This window comes from Chinchilla lanigera, unplaced genomic scaffold (genome assembly GCF_000276665.1).
Source record: "Chinchilla lanigera isolate Chin_1 unplaced genomic scaffold, ChiLan1.0 scaffold00001, whole genome shotgun sequence".
In the NCBI taxonomy this organism is placed as follows: Eukaryota; Metazoa; Chordata; class Mammalia; order Rodentia; family Chinchillidae; genus Chinchilla; species Chinchilla lanigera.
This window is the reverse complement of record NW_004955402.1, coordinates 32,134,406-32,151,889: the sequence shown is the minus strand read 5'-3', so window position 1 is coordinate 32,151,889 and position 17,484 is coordinate 32,134,406. Positions and strand designations below refer to the sequence as shown.

Genomic DNA, 17,484 nt, shown 5'->3' with positions numbered 1-17,484 from the left:
GAAGTAGAGAAACTCAAGTCTCCTGAGGACCCAGTGTGGGCTTCTGTGGTGAACTGTACAGTCCGATGAGCTTCTATGTACACTATTTGTCACTTGTAATGGCTGCAAAGGTTTTAAACTACCCAAATAGGTCTGTCCCACATTTCGTTTAGAGTCAAGGGAAGAATTGTCCTGATCAAACAAAAATAAAGGTACATTTGGTCATATCTACAAATCCTGCCTGCTTGATGCACTGAGTCCAAAATATTTCAAACAGTGAGCTATGTGCAATCACCAAGTAAGAGTGAACAGGAGCAGTCTCGTGGAGTTAAAGATGGTTTCATAAACATCACGATGATCAGGTTTGGCACTGCACATTGGAACTTGTCAGTCAGATAGATCTGGATATGACGTCAGTAGAGAGTGAGTTTCATGAGTGTAGTCAAATGGGGTGGGGTTGGGGGTGGGAGACTGAGACAGGGCTGGATTAATAGCACTGGATTTGGGGGGGGACATTGAGAACAAGGTCAAGAAGTTGTAAATTATTTTCTAGAAATGAGGAAACAAGGGAAAGAATGGTATGTCCAGGTGAATTTTCTGGGAAAGTGATTCTGGCCTTAAAAGTGATGGCCAGTAGTGATGTGAGAGAGATTCAGTGGGTGACCACTAGGGGCGCAGTCTTGTGAGAAATGAAGGATGTGGGATCTACTGCGATGGTTATCTGGAGAGAGGAGTAGTTTGACTTTAAATGTGTGGCCAGAGGCATTCATTCTTGACTATGGGGAATGGCTGGGCCTGTTTTGATCAGAATAGTGAGGTCGCTGAGGGAGGAGCGGGGCTGGGAAAATGGGACAGATGGGAGCCAGTGGGGTTGGAGTGTGAAGGGTGATGGAGAAGCTGCAGGCCCTGGAGAGAGGTTAGGATTTTATTCTAAGAATAAGGAAGCTGTTGGCACATGTAAACTGGGCAGTGACGCGGCCTTGTTGATTTTTAATCAAATCTCTCTGGCTGCTCTGATCTGAGTAGATTGGAGGAGCAGAAGTGGCCAAAGGCCTGCTTTCTGATACTCTAGGTAACCGAACCAGCCAGAGGGGTGCCCCAACGACGCTGTGAGAACTCACATTTCAGCAGAACAGGCACTCTGCCCATCAGCCTCACAACACTGCCTCAAATTCCTACTCCAAGGATAAGAAAAGGCTCATTTTGAGACTCAGGGTGAGCTAATTTCTGAGTGCGAAATCAGGGCCACACGGTGGTGGGAAGCCACAGGTGGGAGCCAGAATGCCAGACCAGGCACTATGTTCTCAGCGAATATGTGTGCTTACGCCCGGCCCCTTCCCTCTCCATGCTTATGGTCCACTCACCGTTGCTTGAAAGCCACATTCCTATTCCACTAGGCATTGGAGCTACACAGGACTTGCTCAGAAAGACCTGGGGTGTGGGAGGAAGATTCAGTAATTGTGGTAGACTGAATTATTATCTCAATCCCTCATGCCTTGCTGTGCATGTATCCTTTGCCATAAACCTACAGGCCCTCCTACAAATGCAGGTCGCACTTCCTCTGCCCTCGGCTCTGGGCTTAGCTATGTATGGCTTCGTTCAGCTGAAGGATGGTAGCAGATGGGATACAAGTAAAAGCCTCTGATGTGCTTGCACTGTCAGGTCACCACCCCACTCCCCCTTCCACCATGGCCATGAGAAGTACTTTTCTTTGGAGGTCTGCTGCTGCTTCAGCCTGGCCCAGATTGAAACTGTGTCAAACACAGCTGCCTTGCAAAGGCCAGGCAGCCCTGTATTTTGACACTGAGCTGCCAGCTAAGCCCAGCAGAGGTCGGTTCAGCCCAGGCACATAGAATGAGAAATAACGCTTATGCTGCAGAGAATTATGTAATTGTTTGTTACATAGCAAGAGCTGGCTGACAGAAATATGCATGCAAGCCAGCTATGGTAGCACATGCCTATAATCCCAGCACTATGGGAGGCTGAAGCAGGAAGATCTCAAGTTTGAATCCAGTCTAGGCAACTTCACAATTTTTAATCCTAATTCAAAATAAAAATTTAAGAAAAGGGCAGGGATGTGGCTCATTGTAAAGGTTCTGTGTTCAAAACCTAGTACCAAAATAGGAGAAGATTAATTTTGGGCTGTGTAGTAGATTCTACATCCCCCCTTAAAAAGAGAGGCAGATTTTGTAGAAAGAAAGTGTGTGGTGTGTTTAGAAATCAGATATTTTTCTGTTTACATAAAAGGTGGCTTTCATTAAAGGAAAGTTAAGTCAGATTATAAAGGATCACTACTATTAAGGATCTAGAATTGTGTTAGTGTTGTGGGTATGTGTTATTCTTTCGGTAATCCAGCCTCTGGATCCCCTTTCAAAATTAGGGAAGAGCTCAGCTCCCAAAGTAGGAGCTGAAAATACAAAATACTCCCTTTCCCAGTCTCCTTTCTGGAAAAGGAGTGGGCACATGACAGAGGCTCCACCTATCAGATGCACCTACATATAAACTGGGTAGTGACACGGCCTCGTTGGCTGTCAGATGGCCTACACTGATTGTCAGATGGCAGCAGAGTGCATTCTAGTGAGGGTGGCACCAGCAGGGGCAGGTGGCAGCTGGGGTTTTAGCAGCAGCAGCCCATGCTGGACTTTGGAGGTGCACACTGAACATTCGGGTTCAGCTTTTGGTGGCAGTGGGGTCCTCATTGGATCAGTACAGTTCTGGGCACCATCTCCATGTTACAGTCTCTTAGTACTGTTCCTAGACCTCAGGGAAATTCATGAAATCTCTCTCATGACTTTTAAAAACTAGCCAGTGTTGCTTTCTGTTACTTGCAATCCAAAATCCTGGCTGATCAAATATGGTTGCTCTGGAGTATAAGTGACGGTTTTTAAGCTGGAGAGTGACTTGATCAGAGCCATTCAGCAGCAGTAGAAAACACCTGAAGGAGGAAAATAGACAAGGGGATGATTTTGCACATTTGTGTCTCTGTGTGTGTGCATGTGCAAATGGTCACTGGGTAAATAGACCTTTCCCTAGTGTCAGAGGTTTGGCTTTCAGTCAGGTTTGGCTGTCTGCCCTTTGTGTTTTCATCAGTAGACAAGACTGCAAGCTGGGGATTTAGCTCAGCGGCAAAGCACCTGCCTCGCAAGCGCAAGGTCGTGAGTTTGATTCCTGGTACCAGAAGAAAAGCAAACAAACAAACAAAAACCCCAAACAGACAAGACAGCAAGCAGCCTAAGAGTTAGCTTTAGCGTGGAGGACTCCTAACCATGTCTCACAGTTCAGGGCCTCGTGCTAGGTCTAAATGGGAGTTGGCGGTGGCATGGTCCTGCAGGGATGGGAGGTGGGTCTGCCACGCATTGCTGAGCACCCTTCCACAACTAGCCATGTGAGCGTTCTCATACCAGCGAGCCCAGGGTGGGGGTCCAGCAGATGGCCAGTTCTGCTACACAGGCATGTCCAGCAAGGCTGTCGTGTGGGCGGGGAAAGGCGGCGTGTGAAGCCTGTTCATGAGAGAGACAGGTGGAGCCCATTTTCCATCCCTGAGACCATGGCTCCTCGTGCTCCCCGATCATCCATCCTTCAGATTTAGCTTTTCAAGAACATTATATAAACGAAGTCCTACAGTGTATAGTTTTATTTCCCTACCTGGTTTCTTTCACTTAGCATAATTCTTCTGAGATGCAGCCGTGTAGTAGCAGGTGCTCCTACTTCCTTCTGACTGCTGAGAAGTATTCTTGTAGGTGTACCTTGATTTATTTACTCGTTGGCCCATCAGTGGGTACCTGGGTTGTTTTCAGCTGGGGAATTTTATGAATAAGGCTTCTATGAACATTCACGCGCAGATTTTGTACAGGTACATATTTTCATTTCTCTTAGGTACATGCCCAGGACAGGAATTTCTGGGTTTTGCAGCCAGTTTTTGTTAGCTGAATGAGAGAGTGCTGTCCTTTCACCAGGGTGCCGGCCATTTACCCTCCTGCCAGGAGTGTAAGAGTTCTTCTTGCTCCACTGATCCTGTCAGTTCTTGGTGCTGATTCAGACTGCTTTCTTATTCATGTGATCTAATGTCGTGGGATTCCCTAAAAAGATTTTAAATTTCATTTTTCTGTAGAAATATCTAATAAATATTTTATCCAAATGGGACCTCGTTAAAAATGAAAATTTTGTTATTATTTTTCTCCAAACAGATATTCACGCAAAATGAATTTTCCTAGTAATCTTCAAGGTCCCAGAGGTCAAACCACATGTTACCAGCAGAGGGCGAGCGTCACCCACCATTGAACTTCATTCCAGTTCAAAGCTTACTCCGGGGTGGTCCCTGAGCAGATCCGGGAAGATGAGGTCAGTCTTTCCTGGGTGGGGATGTTTGGGGTCAAAGATGCCTTTGAGGGATCTGGATGGCTTCAAAGAGCAGAGCAGGAACTAAGCAGCCACAGGTTCGGGGAGAGGAATTCAGTGCTGACTGCTGCTCAGGAGTCTCCTCCATAGATTTGTGAGTGACCCTCTCCTCCGTCTCTCTGCACCCCTTGGCTTAGAGGTGGCTATTAGCACACCTCAGTTACCTGAGAAGGGATGCAATGATACTCCTCATAGCTGCATGTTTGAATCAGCCAGGGTATTGAAAGCTGCACCCCAGGCTAAGCGAATCAGGTGTCTGGGGCCAGGACCTAGGCATAAGCACTTAAAGACTCCAGGCAACTCAATTGTGCAGGCAGGACTGTACAGTCCAGGACAGAAGTTTGCTGGCCCCCTGGGTATCCAATATGTAAGGTTTCCAAACTGTAGCACATATAAAAGTCACGGGGCAGGAGGCAGCAGGCCGGGTGGAGTTGTTGAAAATGTAGATTCCTGCATTACCCCTTCAGAAATTTTGATTCAGTAGTTCTTGAGAGGGGCCCAGAAATCTGCGTTTTAAATGAGCTACTAGGAAGAGTCAGGTAATATGGGAGTCACAATTCAGGAGTCTTTGGTTCAGAGAACAGCCCAGAGCCGGGAGACCCAGAACAAGGAAGGGAGGTGCAAGCAAGCGGCCCTATGTACTGGGGCTCAGGGGTAGAGCTATGGTCAGTGACCAAGTTCCGAGCACAAAGGCAGCAGATGAGGAGCTCATGTTCCTGTGCTGTGGCAGACCGGCTTTCTCCTCCCTCCTGAGTACCACCTCGGGCTGGGGGCCCCGGTGTGTCTGGCTGAGGCACTCCTGCCCTCATCTCAGTCCCCAGCTTGACTTTAGAGAGGTTACCGGAGACCCAGTAGGCTGAAAACTGAGCCCTTCTGGTTTGAGTTTTGCAGCAGAGCCTGGAGCTGGCTAGCTCTCTTTCCTGGCCTTGGCCTACTGCATGGCCACTGGCTGGGTGCCCCACCACAGTCTGTTCGCCCGTGCCATCCTGAGTCTGGGGTGTCTGGGTTCCTGGACAGAGGGGCAAGTCCAAACCCACAGGAGCTGCTGCAGTGTCCCCTGTCAGGCTGATGAGCAGTGCTACCCAGACCTGACCTGAATGTCCCTGTCACAGTCACCCAGCAGGGCCCATTGTCCCAGGTTTCTCTCTGGATTGGGATGAAGCCTGTCTCTCTGTTGTCACCACTCACAGGCATAAAGTGCCCTTTTCGACGCACAGGCTGGTCAAGTGGTTGCTCTACAAGAGAAGGGCTCACCTCTGTGAGGACAGCTCTCACAGACCCTCAAAGCATTCGCTTGTGCAGGCCAAATGTGCTCAGAATAGTACCCTTCCAGAACATTCAACTTACCAACATTGACTTTACCTTCAAGTGTGGTTCTGCTCAGTCCATACTGCTTTCCTTCTGGGGCCTAGGCCTTGTTTCCCTGGCCGCCTTACAGACCTGCCTGCAATTTGTGCATGCATTCATTCCTTCACTGACCAAATGCTTGCTGAAACCCACAGTGTGCAGGCAGAGTGCAGACACTGGGAAGCCACAGTGACCAGAGGACATGACCCCTGTCTTCACAGAACTCACGGCTGGGCGTGGCTGGGAGGGGATGACAAGTAAACCAACACTTACAAGGAGGAAGCAGAGTTCAGCCTGTTAACTTGAGACCTCTGATGGGCTGCTGTGGGCCCCATGGAAGGAAGGAGACCACATGTATTACCTGAAAGAGGACTTCTGGAGCAATCCAGGATGATCAAGCATCAAACTCCCCCAAGCACCATAAGAAAGAGAGTACTCCAAATTAGGAGCAGCTTTAGTCTGTTCAGGATGCTCTAACAAAATACCATAGACTGGATGGCTTATTTATTTATTTATTTATTTATTTATTTATTTATTTATTTATTTATTTATTTATTTAGATAGGGCCTTGCTATGTTGTTCGGGCTGGTCTTGAATTCACTTTGTAGCCCAGACTGGCCTCAAACTCTTGGAAATTTTCTTGCTTCAGCCTCTCAAGTGGTGGAATTACAGGTGTGCACCACCATACCCAGCTCCTGGATGGCTTATAAACAACAGAAATTTATTTAGTCCAATTCTGGGGGCTGGAAGTCCAAGACCAGGGATCAAAGCCATTCATTAACCTCTAAGGTGTTCTAGAAGCTTCTGATTATTCAAATGCTTCTTCCAAGTACTGAATATGCTCTAGTGGGTCATTACATCTCTTTCATGGATAGGAAAGCAGAAGTATTGTCCCAGGCCACTCAGCCAGGGAGTGGTACACAGGAGGCACAGTTCTGACTGAAAGTCACAGGACTAGGACTGAGAGTTTCAGGTGAACTGAAATTTCCAAGCCTTTCAAAATTTACCTAGAAATCTTTCTTTTGCTTGGGTTATAATTAGATGCCTTAACAAAATCTTAATAGAACAAGCAAGGGAGAGACTAGTGGCTGTAAAGGAACTTCCCCTCCTGGTTGAGGGAAGGAGGACGCTGTGGCCCTTGTTCTCTTGCTCTGACTCGGGGTTCCCCATGAGGGGCTGAGTGGGGCTGACTGCTGAGGTGGAGCTGTGAGGGTCACTATTTCATCTGAAAGTACAGACAAGACAGTATGGGTAAATAGGGAATTAGGGGTAAGGCAGATGCTTGTTTGGGCTGGCAGGGTGTTGCTGAGGCATTCCCCTAGTGATAATGGGCTTCCCCAGGGCCCTGGGCTCTGGGCTGGCAGTGCCACTAATTTATGACTCGGTAATATAACTGCTTTGTGGTCCAATTGAGTGGTTGTGAAGTAGAGTAGATCTCCCTAGCTACTTCCAGAAGGCAGCAGTCTGGAGGAGATGGAAGCAGAGAGAACCAGAAGCATCCAGTACGAACCTGCCTGCTGTGTAAGATGATCAGAGGTCATGAATAATGGAGAGAAACGAAACCCTCTGAGCCTGGGGAGCTTGGCCCATCCGGGGACTCTGCCCTCCTTGGGAGAACCCAGGCCCTGGGTGCTATTCAGGTCCTCATGAGCTGGGTGGCAAAGGGGATCTTCTGGATGAGGGGTCCCACCTGCCCCTGGAGTGGCCTGGAGAGACCCCCGCTGGCTCCCTTGCTGTGAGGCCAGGTGGGAAACAGATGCTGAGGTCCCAGGGTCACCTGAGTCTTGGCGAAGGAAGGGGAGGGAGTGGAAGGGGAGATGTGGAGAAGAAGGAGGACAGTGTGTCTCATCCTCATAAATAAGCCACGAGGCCCAACTCGGGGCAAGTACAGAACAGGAGCGGGTGGCCGGTGGAGGGCACAGGGGTAGGGAGGGCAAGGAAAAAGCACTGAGGTGCTCAGGGGCCAGAGAGGAGAAAGAACAGGGCTTCGGGACAGGGGACACAGAGAAGACGAGTCACTCTGGCCATGGGCTTTGCAGCTTAGGAAGTGTGAGCCACAGGAGCAAGGAGGCTTGAGGAGGTGGACGTGTAAGCCCACGAGAGCAGGGGAGGGTCAGCTGGCAAAATGATGCCCCAGAAGAAGAAGAAGAGGAAGAAAGACATTGACTTTCTTGGCCTGTACGAGGAGGAGCTGCTGAACTACGCCTCAGAGGATGATGAGGACGAGCTGCAGCACGAGTACTATAAGGCCAAGGGTAGGTGGTTCTCCCAGGGTGGTGGGGGTGGAGGGCACGCGGCTGCATATGTCTGTCCCTCACTGTGGGAAGCGAGTGCAGGACCTCAGCCCACTGGTTATCCCACATGCCTATCCAATGTCCCCTGGCAGGAAGCAGGGTGGGCAGCATGTGCGGGCCCCTCTGGTGCAGGGGATGAGGAAATTTGCTCTTAAAGTTCTAGACGACAGAGTAGAACAGAACGACAGTGTCCCCAGACCCCAGCTCCAGCGTGGCCCCCACAGATGTGGTCTGTGTCAGAGCACTCTGAGTGGCTTGGTCCCTGAAGGGATGTCTTGGGGAGGAAGCCCAATCCTTCATCCCATTCCCTGTGTGGGGTGGAGGCTGCTGCCCATGTGGCTGAGGGAAAAGGGGGAGTTTTTTGATTATCCGATTCTTAATGAGCCTACTGTCGTATGCAAATCTGAGTGTCAAGCTTGTCCCCTCAGCCACCCTGAAGTGATGATGCTGAGACCCTGCTTTATTTGTCCTTAGTTCTCATCATCCAGTCCTTGGCCCAGACCTGGGCTCAGACAAGGTGTCTCAGGTGTAGTACCATACAAGCTGTGGCTTAGGGAGAGCCCCTCCCCGGGTATGACATGCCAGGCATCTCTGGTTGTGGCAGAAGGGTCTAGGGCCAGTGAAACTTGGCCTCATTCCCCTGGCACACATGCTCCAGGCTCTGATTGACTGGGCTTTGTCATCCTGGGCAGGTACCTTCAGCTCCTGGAATGAGACTCCCCAGCTTATATGGCTGCTGGTGAGAACATTCTAGACCCTCTCAGCCTTCCTGTCCACTTCTGTTTGTAGGCTGTGCATGTTTTAGTGAGACAATGATGGTCCCTCTCTTTTTTTGTTGTTGTTGTTCTTTTTGAAACAGGGTCTCACTATGCAGTCCAAGCTGGCCTTGAGCTCACTTTGTAGCCCAGGCTGGTCTCGAACTCACAACTATCCTCCTGCCTCAGCCTCCCGAGTGCTGGGATTACAGGTGTGTGCCACCACACCTGGCTTGAAGCCTTTTCATAACCGTCTTCACAGCTGATCCTCAAGATCCTTGAGAACAGGCAGGAGTGATTAGTCCCATTTCACAGGTTAGGGACCAAGGCTCAGAGATTAAGGACTTGAGCAAGGTCACAAATGGAATAGAGGACAAGAACTTCAAATATCTTCATTTCATCTCATTTTGGTACCAGATAGAACCACGCATTGTGCACAAGGCACTTTAATCATATTAACCATTTTCATCTTCACAGCAATGCAGGTTGGATTGTTAAGATTAGTATCCATAGACACAAAAAGGTTAAGCAATTTGATTAAACAGCGACTAAGTGGTAGAGTTAGGATTTACATCTAGCTAGTTTAACTGGTCCTTGCTCTTGTACCACCTAACCTTGACTATAGTGAAACACTTGGAAGGGATCAGGTGGGTTGGCGCCATGCTGACATTTCTGGGAAGCTCATAGACTCTCCAGCCTATTTCAGTGTCCTGGGGAAAAGTGCATTTGATGCTAATGGTAACTGTATGCTGAGCTCCAGCTGCACTGTAACTGTCACCCACTTAGTTCTAGAAGGATAACCTCCACTCCTTTTGAACTTTGAGATCTACTGTAGGATCTCATGGAGAGTCTTGTAGAAGAATGAGGAAGAAGAAAGGCATGGAGATAAGCTGAGGTGCCTTTGACATTCCTTGGGCCACCTTCTTGCTATACTCAAGTTCACTGAAAGCCAGAGGTGGGCAGTTGAGCCCAGTGCCTGGGTCTTCCTTTGGCTGAGGCAGAATATGATGGGAAGATGTTGACGTAGACCAGAACCTGACTGTTGAAGCATATCGGAGGCCACCTGCACAAGCTTCCAGCCATGGGAACATCTTTCCTGCATCCCAGCCAGGGATAGTTTCCCAAGGAAGCCAGCCTCCTTGAGATGTTGTTAATGAAAATCATGGCAATGATATGATGATGATGGTGGTCACGGTGATGATGGAGTGGTGTTGATGGTGATTACAGTGATGATAGTGATGTGATGGACAGTGATGGGAATCACTTACGGATTGTGTATCTTTTCGTTCAACTGTGGAAGAGTGTTTGAAAGAAGTGCCAGAAGTGGAAACGCTAGGTTGATGAGTATAAGCACTGAAAATTTTATTTTATTTGCTTTAATTCTTACCAAAATCCTTCAAGGAAGAAATTACTCTCACTTCACAGATAAAGAGATTGAAGCTTAGTAAGAGATTCAACTGAAATCCCATAGCCAGTAATTGTAAGAGGGGGACTCACCTCCTCATCTAGTTCCATTATCCTTATTCATTTCACTGATCGTTTCATCGATTCATTCACTGATTTACTCCAGGTATACATTCTTCCAGGTACGTATTTGTTGAGCAAAGGCTCTGTGCTAACAGTAACATTAGTGTCCTCTCTTCTGGAGTCAAATAGAATTTTGTGTTTTTTACAAGATATCTGACTCCCACAAGGTAATTTTTTAAAATTGAAGAATAATGTATATACAGTGCAAAACTCATAAAGGTGCAGAGTGATGCATTTTTCAAGTGTGGTCATCCTGGGTAACCATGACTCGAATCAGGATACAGAATATTTCCAGCTCCCACAGAGTTTCTTCTCACTTCTTTCCCAAGTCTATTACCATAGATGAATTTTCTCTGTCCTTGAACTTTGTAAGAATTCGTGTATAGTTTTTGTGTCTATCTTCTCTTTCACTCAACATTACATCTGAGATATTTATCCATGTTGTGACACATTATTTTGTTCTTTTTTACTGTTGCATTGCATTTTGTAAATACATCACTATTTATTTAACTATTCTTTTGTTGATAGGCAATATCTTCGGAGGTTTTTTTCTTTGCTATTATGAAAAATCTGCTGCACATCTTTTGATGGACACATGCACTCATTTCTCTTGGATTTATAATTGGAAGTAGCACTGCTGGGCTACAGGGTGAGCATATGTCTATCTACCAGTGCTTGTCCACTTATGCACCCACCATCACGTATGAGAGAGACAGTAGCTCCACATTCTTGCCAATAATTAGTATTGCCGGTCTTCTTAATTTCAACCATTCTGGTGGGTATATGGCACTATCTTATTATAATTTTAATTTGTATTTCTCTGAAGAATAATGGCACCAAGCACTTCCCCCTGTGTTTTTTTGGCCTTCCATGACATATCTGTTTAAATCTTTGGTCCACTTTCCAATTTTATTGAAGTATAATTTACTTACAGTAAAGTGCATCTATTTTAAATGTCTTGTTTGATTAATGTTATACTATGTTACCACTAGTAAATCAATATATAGAACATTACCATTAGGAAACCCAAAGGCTCCTTGGGTCACTTCCCAGAAAATTCCCCTACTCCCAACCCCAGACAGCCACTCTTCTGCTTTCTCTTGCAAGTCCTTTTTTTAAGAATAGAACTTCTTATAAGTAGGATCATTAAAATGTGGTGTTTTCCATTTGAATTTGCTCAGCATCATGTGCTTGAGATTCACCTACGTTGCATGTGTCAGTAGTTCATTCCCTTTCTGTTTGCTGAGTTCATTGTGTGGCTCTATCACGGTTTGTTTATCCATTCACCTGCTGACGGACATTCCCACTGTTTCCAGTTTGGAACTATTAGAAATGAGGCTGTTATGAACATTGTGTTCACCGGGCTTTGTGTGGACATATTTTCATTTCCCTTGAGTCAACAATTAAAGAAAAATTGTTGTGTGTTATGTTAAGTATATGCTTATCTTTTGAAGAAATGTTTGCCTGTTTGAAAGTTACATGATTTCTCTTTTTTATTTGTGTGAATTCTTTATGTCTTCTGGGTATGAGTCCTTTGTTGGCCACATGCATTCTAACTACCATAGTCTGTGACTCACTTTTTTATTCTTTAGACATTTGAATTACAGTTAAATTCAATGAGTCAATTTCTTTATGGTTGGTGTGTTATTTATGCATCTGTGCACCTCTGGATCAGCTACGGCGGTAGTTTCCTGACCCCGCTCCTGTGACACAGACCCTGCTTTCCTGCAAATCGACCATCCCGAGGCATCTGTACCTTCTTGCATGTGATGTGGTTCCCGAGTGTCCACCAGGCTGGTCATTATTTTGTGGACACTTGGTTTGGAAATGCCCTTATGTACGTGAAAACCATATGGGCAACACTCAGGCCCCAGAGCTGTGCCTAAAGGCAGGCAGAGGACTCTGGGGGTTGTTTGCAGATCCAGCTCACTGTGGAGTAGACTATGACAGATCAAGGCTCTGGTTGTCGCAGGAGTCACATACAGGAACTGCTTCCCCCCTTCCCACTCACAGTGCCCCAAAGGCTCATTAGAACAAAGGACATCAAAAGGTCCACTCAGCCCCAAACATTATTGGTCCTGGTCATCACAGGCAGGAGAGGACCCAGTTAGCATCAGAGGTCTCCTGAAGGGATTCTGAAATATGTGTGAATCACACTTATATTGTTGACCTACCAAAGGAATGAACTCTTAGCTCCTGGAGCTGAAATGAATAAACAGTAATAGTTTAAAGCAAGAAAGGCTGTTCATTAAGTATCTTCTGTGTGCTAGAGCCTGTACATACATCATCTTTAATCCCCAGAACAGCTCTGCAAACCAGGGTTATTTTACAGTGTCCCAGGGAAGTTGCTATTTGTCCATTCACCTTGCTCCTAGTTAGATGAGCCAACCCGTGGCTGCCCCAAGATTACTGCAGCGTGGGAGTACAGCTCTTTGCCCCAGCCCACACTGGCTAATGGGCCTGCTATAGGATGGGCAGCACCTTTAATGCATTCACCACAGACCTAGCACATAGGAATTAGGTGTTTGTATGTCTCGTTCCCCACCTCACAATTTTGCCATTTTCCTTTGGGAAAAACCCCTTTGTGGAATGGCCTCTGAATTGATAGGCTTGAATAATAGACATCTAAAGCCAAGACACCCTTCCAGCTAGCTGGGCCTTGTTGTGGGAGCTCCAATTTACCCTGCAAGTTTGGGGACCCACTCTGAAAAGACTGGAAGAAAGAATAGTTATAGGTTTCCCTCAATAATCAATAGTTTGCCTCAATGCCTGAATAAGTGTGTAAAGCCCCTAGCTCAGCACTAGACACACAGTAAATGTTGTTTGTAAATTCACTTACCAAGCAGTGATACTAATATTTTCCATGATGTGGTGGACATCTTTCTTATGCCATCAATATCTTAAACACCTTCCTCATATTTTGCTGGCTTCCCACTGTGGATTCCACCTTCCCAGCATGGAGTCACTTTCTTTTGCTCAGCCTCCTTTGCTGCACCCTTGTGTGGTAGGTTCCCTGCACTGGCCGCTTCATAACAAAGTGGCTTGTCCCCCAATGTTGATTCTTCATCTGCAAACAGAGTATATGGTGCTAAAGGTAAGGTTTTAATCTTTCAGCAGGGGTTGTTGTGGGTTTGACCCTGGAGAGGTGGTAGAATTTGCAATGCCCTTTGTGCGTCAGAATCCCCTGTGGGACTGGCAGGAGCTCTGGTTTCTTCATGCCCATGTAGGGTCTGGGTTCTCTTTAGAGCCTGCAATCTGTTTTCTCCTTTCTTCCTTCAGTGTACGAGGTGGTCACAGCCACAGGGGATGTCCGTGGTGCAGGGACAGATGCCAATGTCTTCATCACAATTTTTGGAGAGAATGGGCTGTCTCCCAAGCTCCATCTTACCAGCAAGTGAGTATCATCTTGGCCTTGGTGGGGCCCTGGGGTGTTAGGGTTGATTAAGTTTTGTAACCTAGCATGGTCTACTGCTCTGGGAAGAAAGTGCATCTGACTACAAGTATTTTAAGTGGTAATGGGCCACTGACAACAGATCATGCATCAACCAGGGATTTCCTACTAAATCTCTTGTCAACCTTCCTTAGCTTCTCTCTTGTTCTGTGGACAGTAATGCCAAATTTGGATCTCCCAAGAATTCATATTACCCGTTCCTTTATGTGGGAAAATATACAGTCAGGACTAAGAAATCTGAGTCTAAGTCCAGTTTTACACTTAGTTCCATGTAACTTTGGCCAAATCTCATTGTACCCAAAGTTGTGGTTTTCTCATAAACCATCATAGGGCTGTTGGGAGAAAGAATGTCGGGAAGATTGTGCACGGGATGAAGCCATGAGCTTAAAGTGCTCTATCCCTACTCCAAGGTCTCATGTGGACCAGCATTACGTGAAACCTGACTGGGAGCTTTGTGCTCTCACCCATACGGATCACGTGTCTGTGTGCTTGAGTTTGTGTTTGCAGTGTGTACCCTCATGTACTCCACTTCACTGTACAAACCCTGGAAGGCGGGGACTATTTTCTTTTTGGTCCTCTCTCCCACTGCACACAGGCAAGCACACATGCACACACAGCAAAACCCAAGCGTATTTTAGGAGAATCACAGAGTTTCAGAGATGGCTAGGGGCCTTAGATGGTGCAGTCCACTGGTTTTCAGTTGTGCTTTGTGGACAGGGACCTGACCTGAAGGTTCTGAGCCAACCATGGTGCCATCTTTCAGGGCAGGTTCTCTTGTCCACTTAGTTTCTGGAGAAGATTCTGTCCAAGCTGACAGTTCCACAGCCAAGAACTGATCTAATCTAACCTTTTCATGGGGAAACTGAGGCACAAAGAGGGGAACCAAGGGGCTCAGAGTTGTGAAACTTTTTGATGGGGAGACTGGTTCTCGATGTAGACATTTTAATTGACCACATGGCCCTGTGGCCCTGGGGTGAGTAGGAAACACCCCTTGAAGTCCACTGGGGCTCCAGGTTGTATCCTCTGGAGTTTACAGCTTGGCACCTCCAGGGGTGGAAGGGGAAGCTGTAGAGGTGAGCTTCCTGGGCTAGGGGGCTATGTTCCTCACAGGCTGACCAGGCCTGTGACACACGCTTGCCCTACATTGAGCCAAACCATCAATGCAGCAGTATTGAGGGAAGTGTAATGTGCTGTTTTGTCCATTTCTACAGAACAGGGTACCTGCCTTCTTGCACAGATCACACTGCGTGTGACTCGCTTGTGGAAGTCTTTCTCTCCAATGATGTGGGCACGGTAAAGGGAATACATGAAATACCCAGCCTCTTTGCCATGAATCCTCTCCAGAGAACACCAAGGAAGATGCCACTAACAAAGGGGAAGTGGCTGGATGGTTCCCGGGGTCCTCCAGCTAGTTTTATAAACAAAGAGGACGCTTTTCCTTTTGTGTTTCATCTTCACTGTCTTTCCTCCTTCTGTTCATCGAGTATCCTGAGTCCTCCCCTTCTCCTTTCTCACTTCTTATGACATCTTCTCAGGGAGGCGTGGGTGTCCCTGTGCTAAGGCGGCATGAAAGGGAGTCCCTATTCTAACAAAGGCATTTCAGTAAAGGGGAAGAAAGCGAAGTGAGCTGGCAAGGCCGGGAGGGTGTGGTAGTGGCTTCTCAGCCCAACTCTGAAGATAGGAACCAACATCCTCCAGTGACCCAATAGCCACTCCTAACTCAGGAGGTTGAAGGGGGGGGTCTCTACCTAGACAGCATCTGTGCCGTGCTCTGTGTTGGGCGGCAGGAGCATGGGTCTAGCCAGGACCCTCATCTGGCTGGTCAGAAGGGCTCAACAGCAGTGTGATGTGGATACACTTGGAAGTACCAGCAGCATCCCTAGAAGCTGGCGAGGGTTGTGTGGAGAGGTAGGTAGAGGTGAAGCAAGAGGGAATGTCTACTTGGGCCTGCAGCATTTACCCTGTTTTGTTTTGTTTTTTTAAGTAGTCTAAGTTTGGTAAATATCTGTGGTGTCAAGTGGCTAGAGTGAGATTTCACAGGGAGGGACACAGTCTGAGCCTTCAGTCGTGAAAAGGACTCAGATAAGAGAGAGAAAAGAAGAAGGTCCTTTGGACTAAGGAAAAGCTTACAAGAGTACGGAGGTGGCAAGGCACTCGAAGTCCCTGTGAGGAAGCCTGTGACTGGAAGTGTGGGGCCACGGTGACGGGTAGAGAGAAGCAAGGTTGGAAGGGCAAGGGAGTCCAGACTTGAGAAGACCTTACTTGAAAGCTGGTAGGTGGATATTCAATTGACAGTGGTGGCCAAGATTACCTAAGTGAGCATGATAAATGGGGAAGGAGGAAGCTAGAGTCTGCCTGGAGCAAGAACTGAGAAAAAAGTGTTCTAAGAGAAGTACAAAGACATGGTCCCAGTCATCGGTGACTCTCCAGTCAAGATGGAAACTGTGGGTCTGTCAGGGAGTGTTCCTTTGGGATTCCGGGATGCCCGTGCAGCCTAGACACAGGCAGCAGTGGAGGTCACTCTGCTGTGAGATACAGATGCAGATAGCTGAGGTTATTGCTACCTTCCTGCTTCTGGGAATCCATAATCTCACATCTCTCTGACAGCTCTTCCCTCCCCTCCATGCTCAAACCCAACCCCAGTGGAAACTTACTGTGTCAACTGGAATAGAGCTTCTTTACACACACACACGCACACACACACACACACACACACACGCACACACACACACACACACACACGTGCACACACACACACACACCCGCACACACCCTTTTGACTGGTAGCTCTGGGAGCTAGTAATAGTTCACAGCAATGCAAATGACATAACATGGAATACTACACCTTGAGTCTTAAAACTCAGCCATTTCTGTTCTTGAAATTTCTCCCAACTCCTTTCTGCACAGCCTCTGACCAATCTCTCATCCTTTCTCTCCCTCATTCTCTCTTTTCCATCTCACCCCAGCTCCTACTTGTTCCTGTGCCTTTTCTCCTAAGCTCAGGGCTTCCTTATCCACTCCACTTCATTATCCAAATGGCTAAACGGGGTTTTTTTCCCCGAATAGAAAACAATTTCAACTCCAAGAATCTTGCTGTCTCGTTCAAGTTGAAGTCTCCCAGAGGAAGCCCCAACTCTAGCTCTGGTTCCATTCCTTGACTACCCTCAACACAGGTTCACAAGCTCAGGATATGGCAAAAGGATGGGATCTCATGTATCTTCTGGAACGTGGTTCTCCTGGCTGAGAACTCACCAACCTGGGAGGGTTGGAGAATGTCTGGCATTTTAGCCTGATGGCCTTGCCCGGTTGCCAGCTAAAATGCCCCATGCAGCTGGTCAAGCCTCTTCCTCCAGGGTAGGGCCCTCCTGCATGCTGTGGCATGGGAAGGGGCTGCACACCGCTATGGCCTTGATCTGAGGCTAGACCAAGAGCCTGGGGAGGCCCAGCCCCCCACAGGAAATCTGAAGTGTCTCTATTTCTAATATTTCTTTTGACCAGGGACCTTTGCTAGCTCCACCCCAGTCTGCTTTCAGAGACTCACAGGCACATACATTTGGACTTCCTGGAAATGGGCATTTGGGATTTGACCCCAGAATGGGAGACTTGGGGGATTATCCAAGCCCCTCCCTAAGCAAGGGAGTCAGAGGAGCTTCTCTGTAGCCCTTTGTCTGGAGATAGAATGAGGGAGAGAGAGAGAGAGAGAGAGAGAGAGAGAGAGAGAGAGAGAGAGAGA

General features: G+C 47.5%; 1 protein-coding gene across 2 annotated transcripts in view; it reads left to right on the top strand.

Moving 5' to 3' along the window:
* The first annotated feature begins 7,849 nt into the window (after nt 1-7,849).
* Nucleotides 7,850-17,484, top strand: part of Loxhd1 (lipoxygenase homology domains 1) — a 158,425-nt gene continuing 148,790 nt past the window's right edge. For both annotated transcript variants that reach the window (XM_005372875.2, XM_005372874.2), the window contains exons 1-2: nt 7,850-7,979; nt 13,580-13,694. In XM_005372875.2, coding sequence (XP_005372932.1) covers nt 7,850-7,979; nt 13,580-13,694 — 245 coding nt within the window. The remainder of the gene's footprint in view (nt 7,980-13,579; nt 13,695-17,484) is intronic.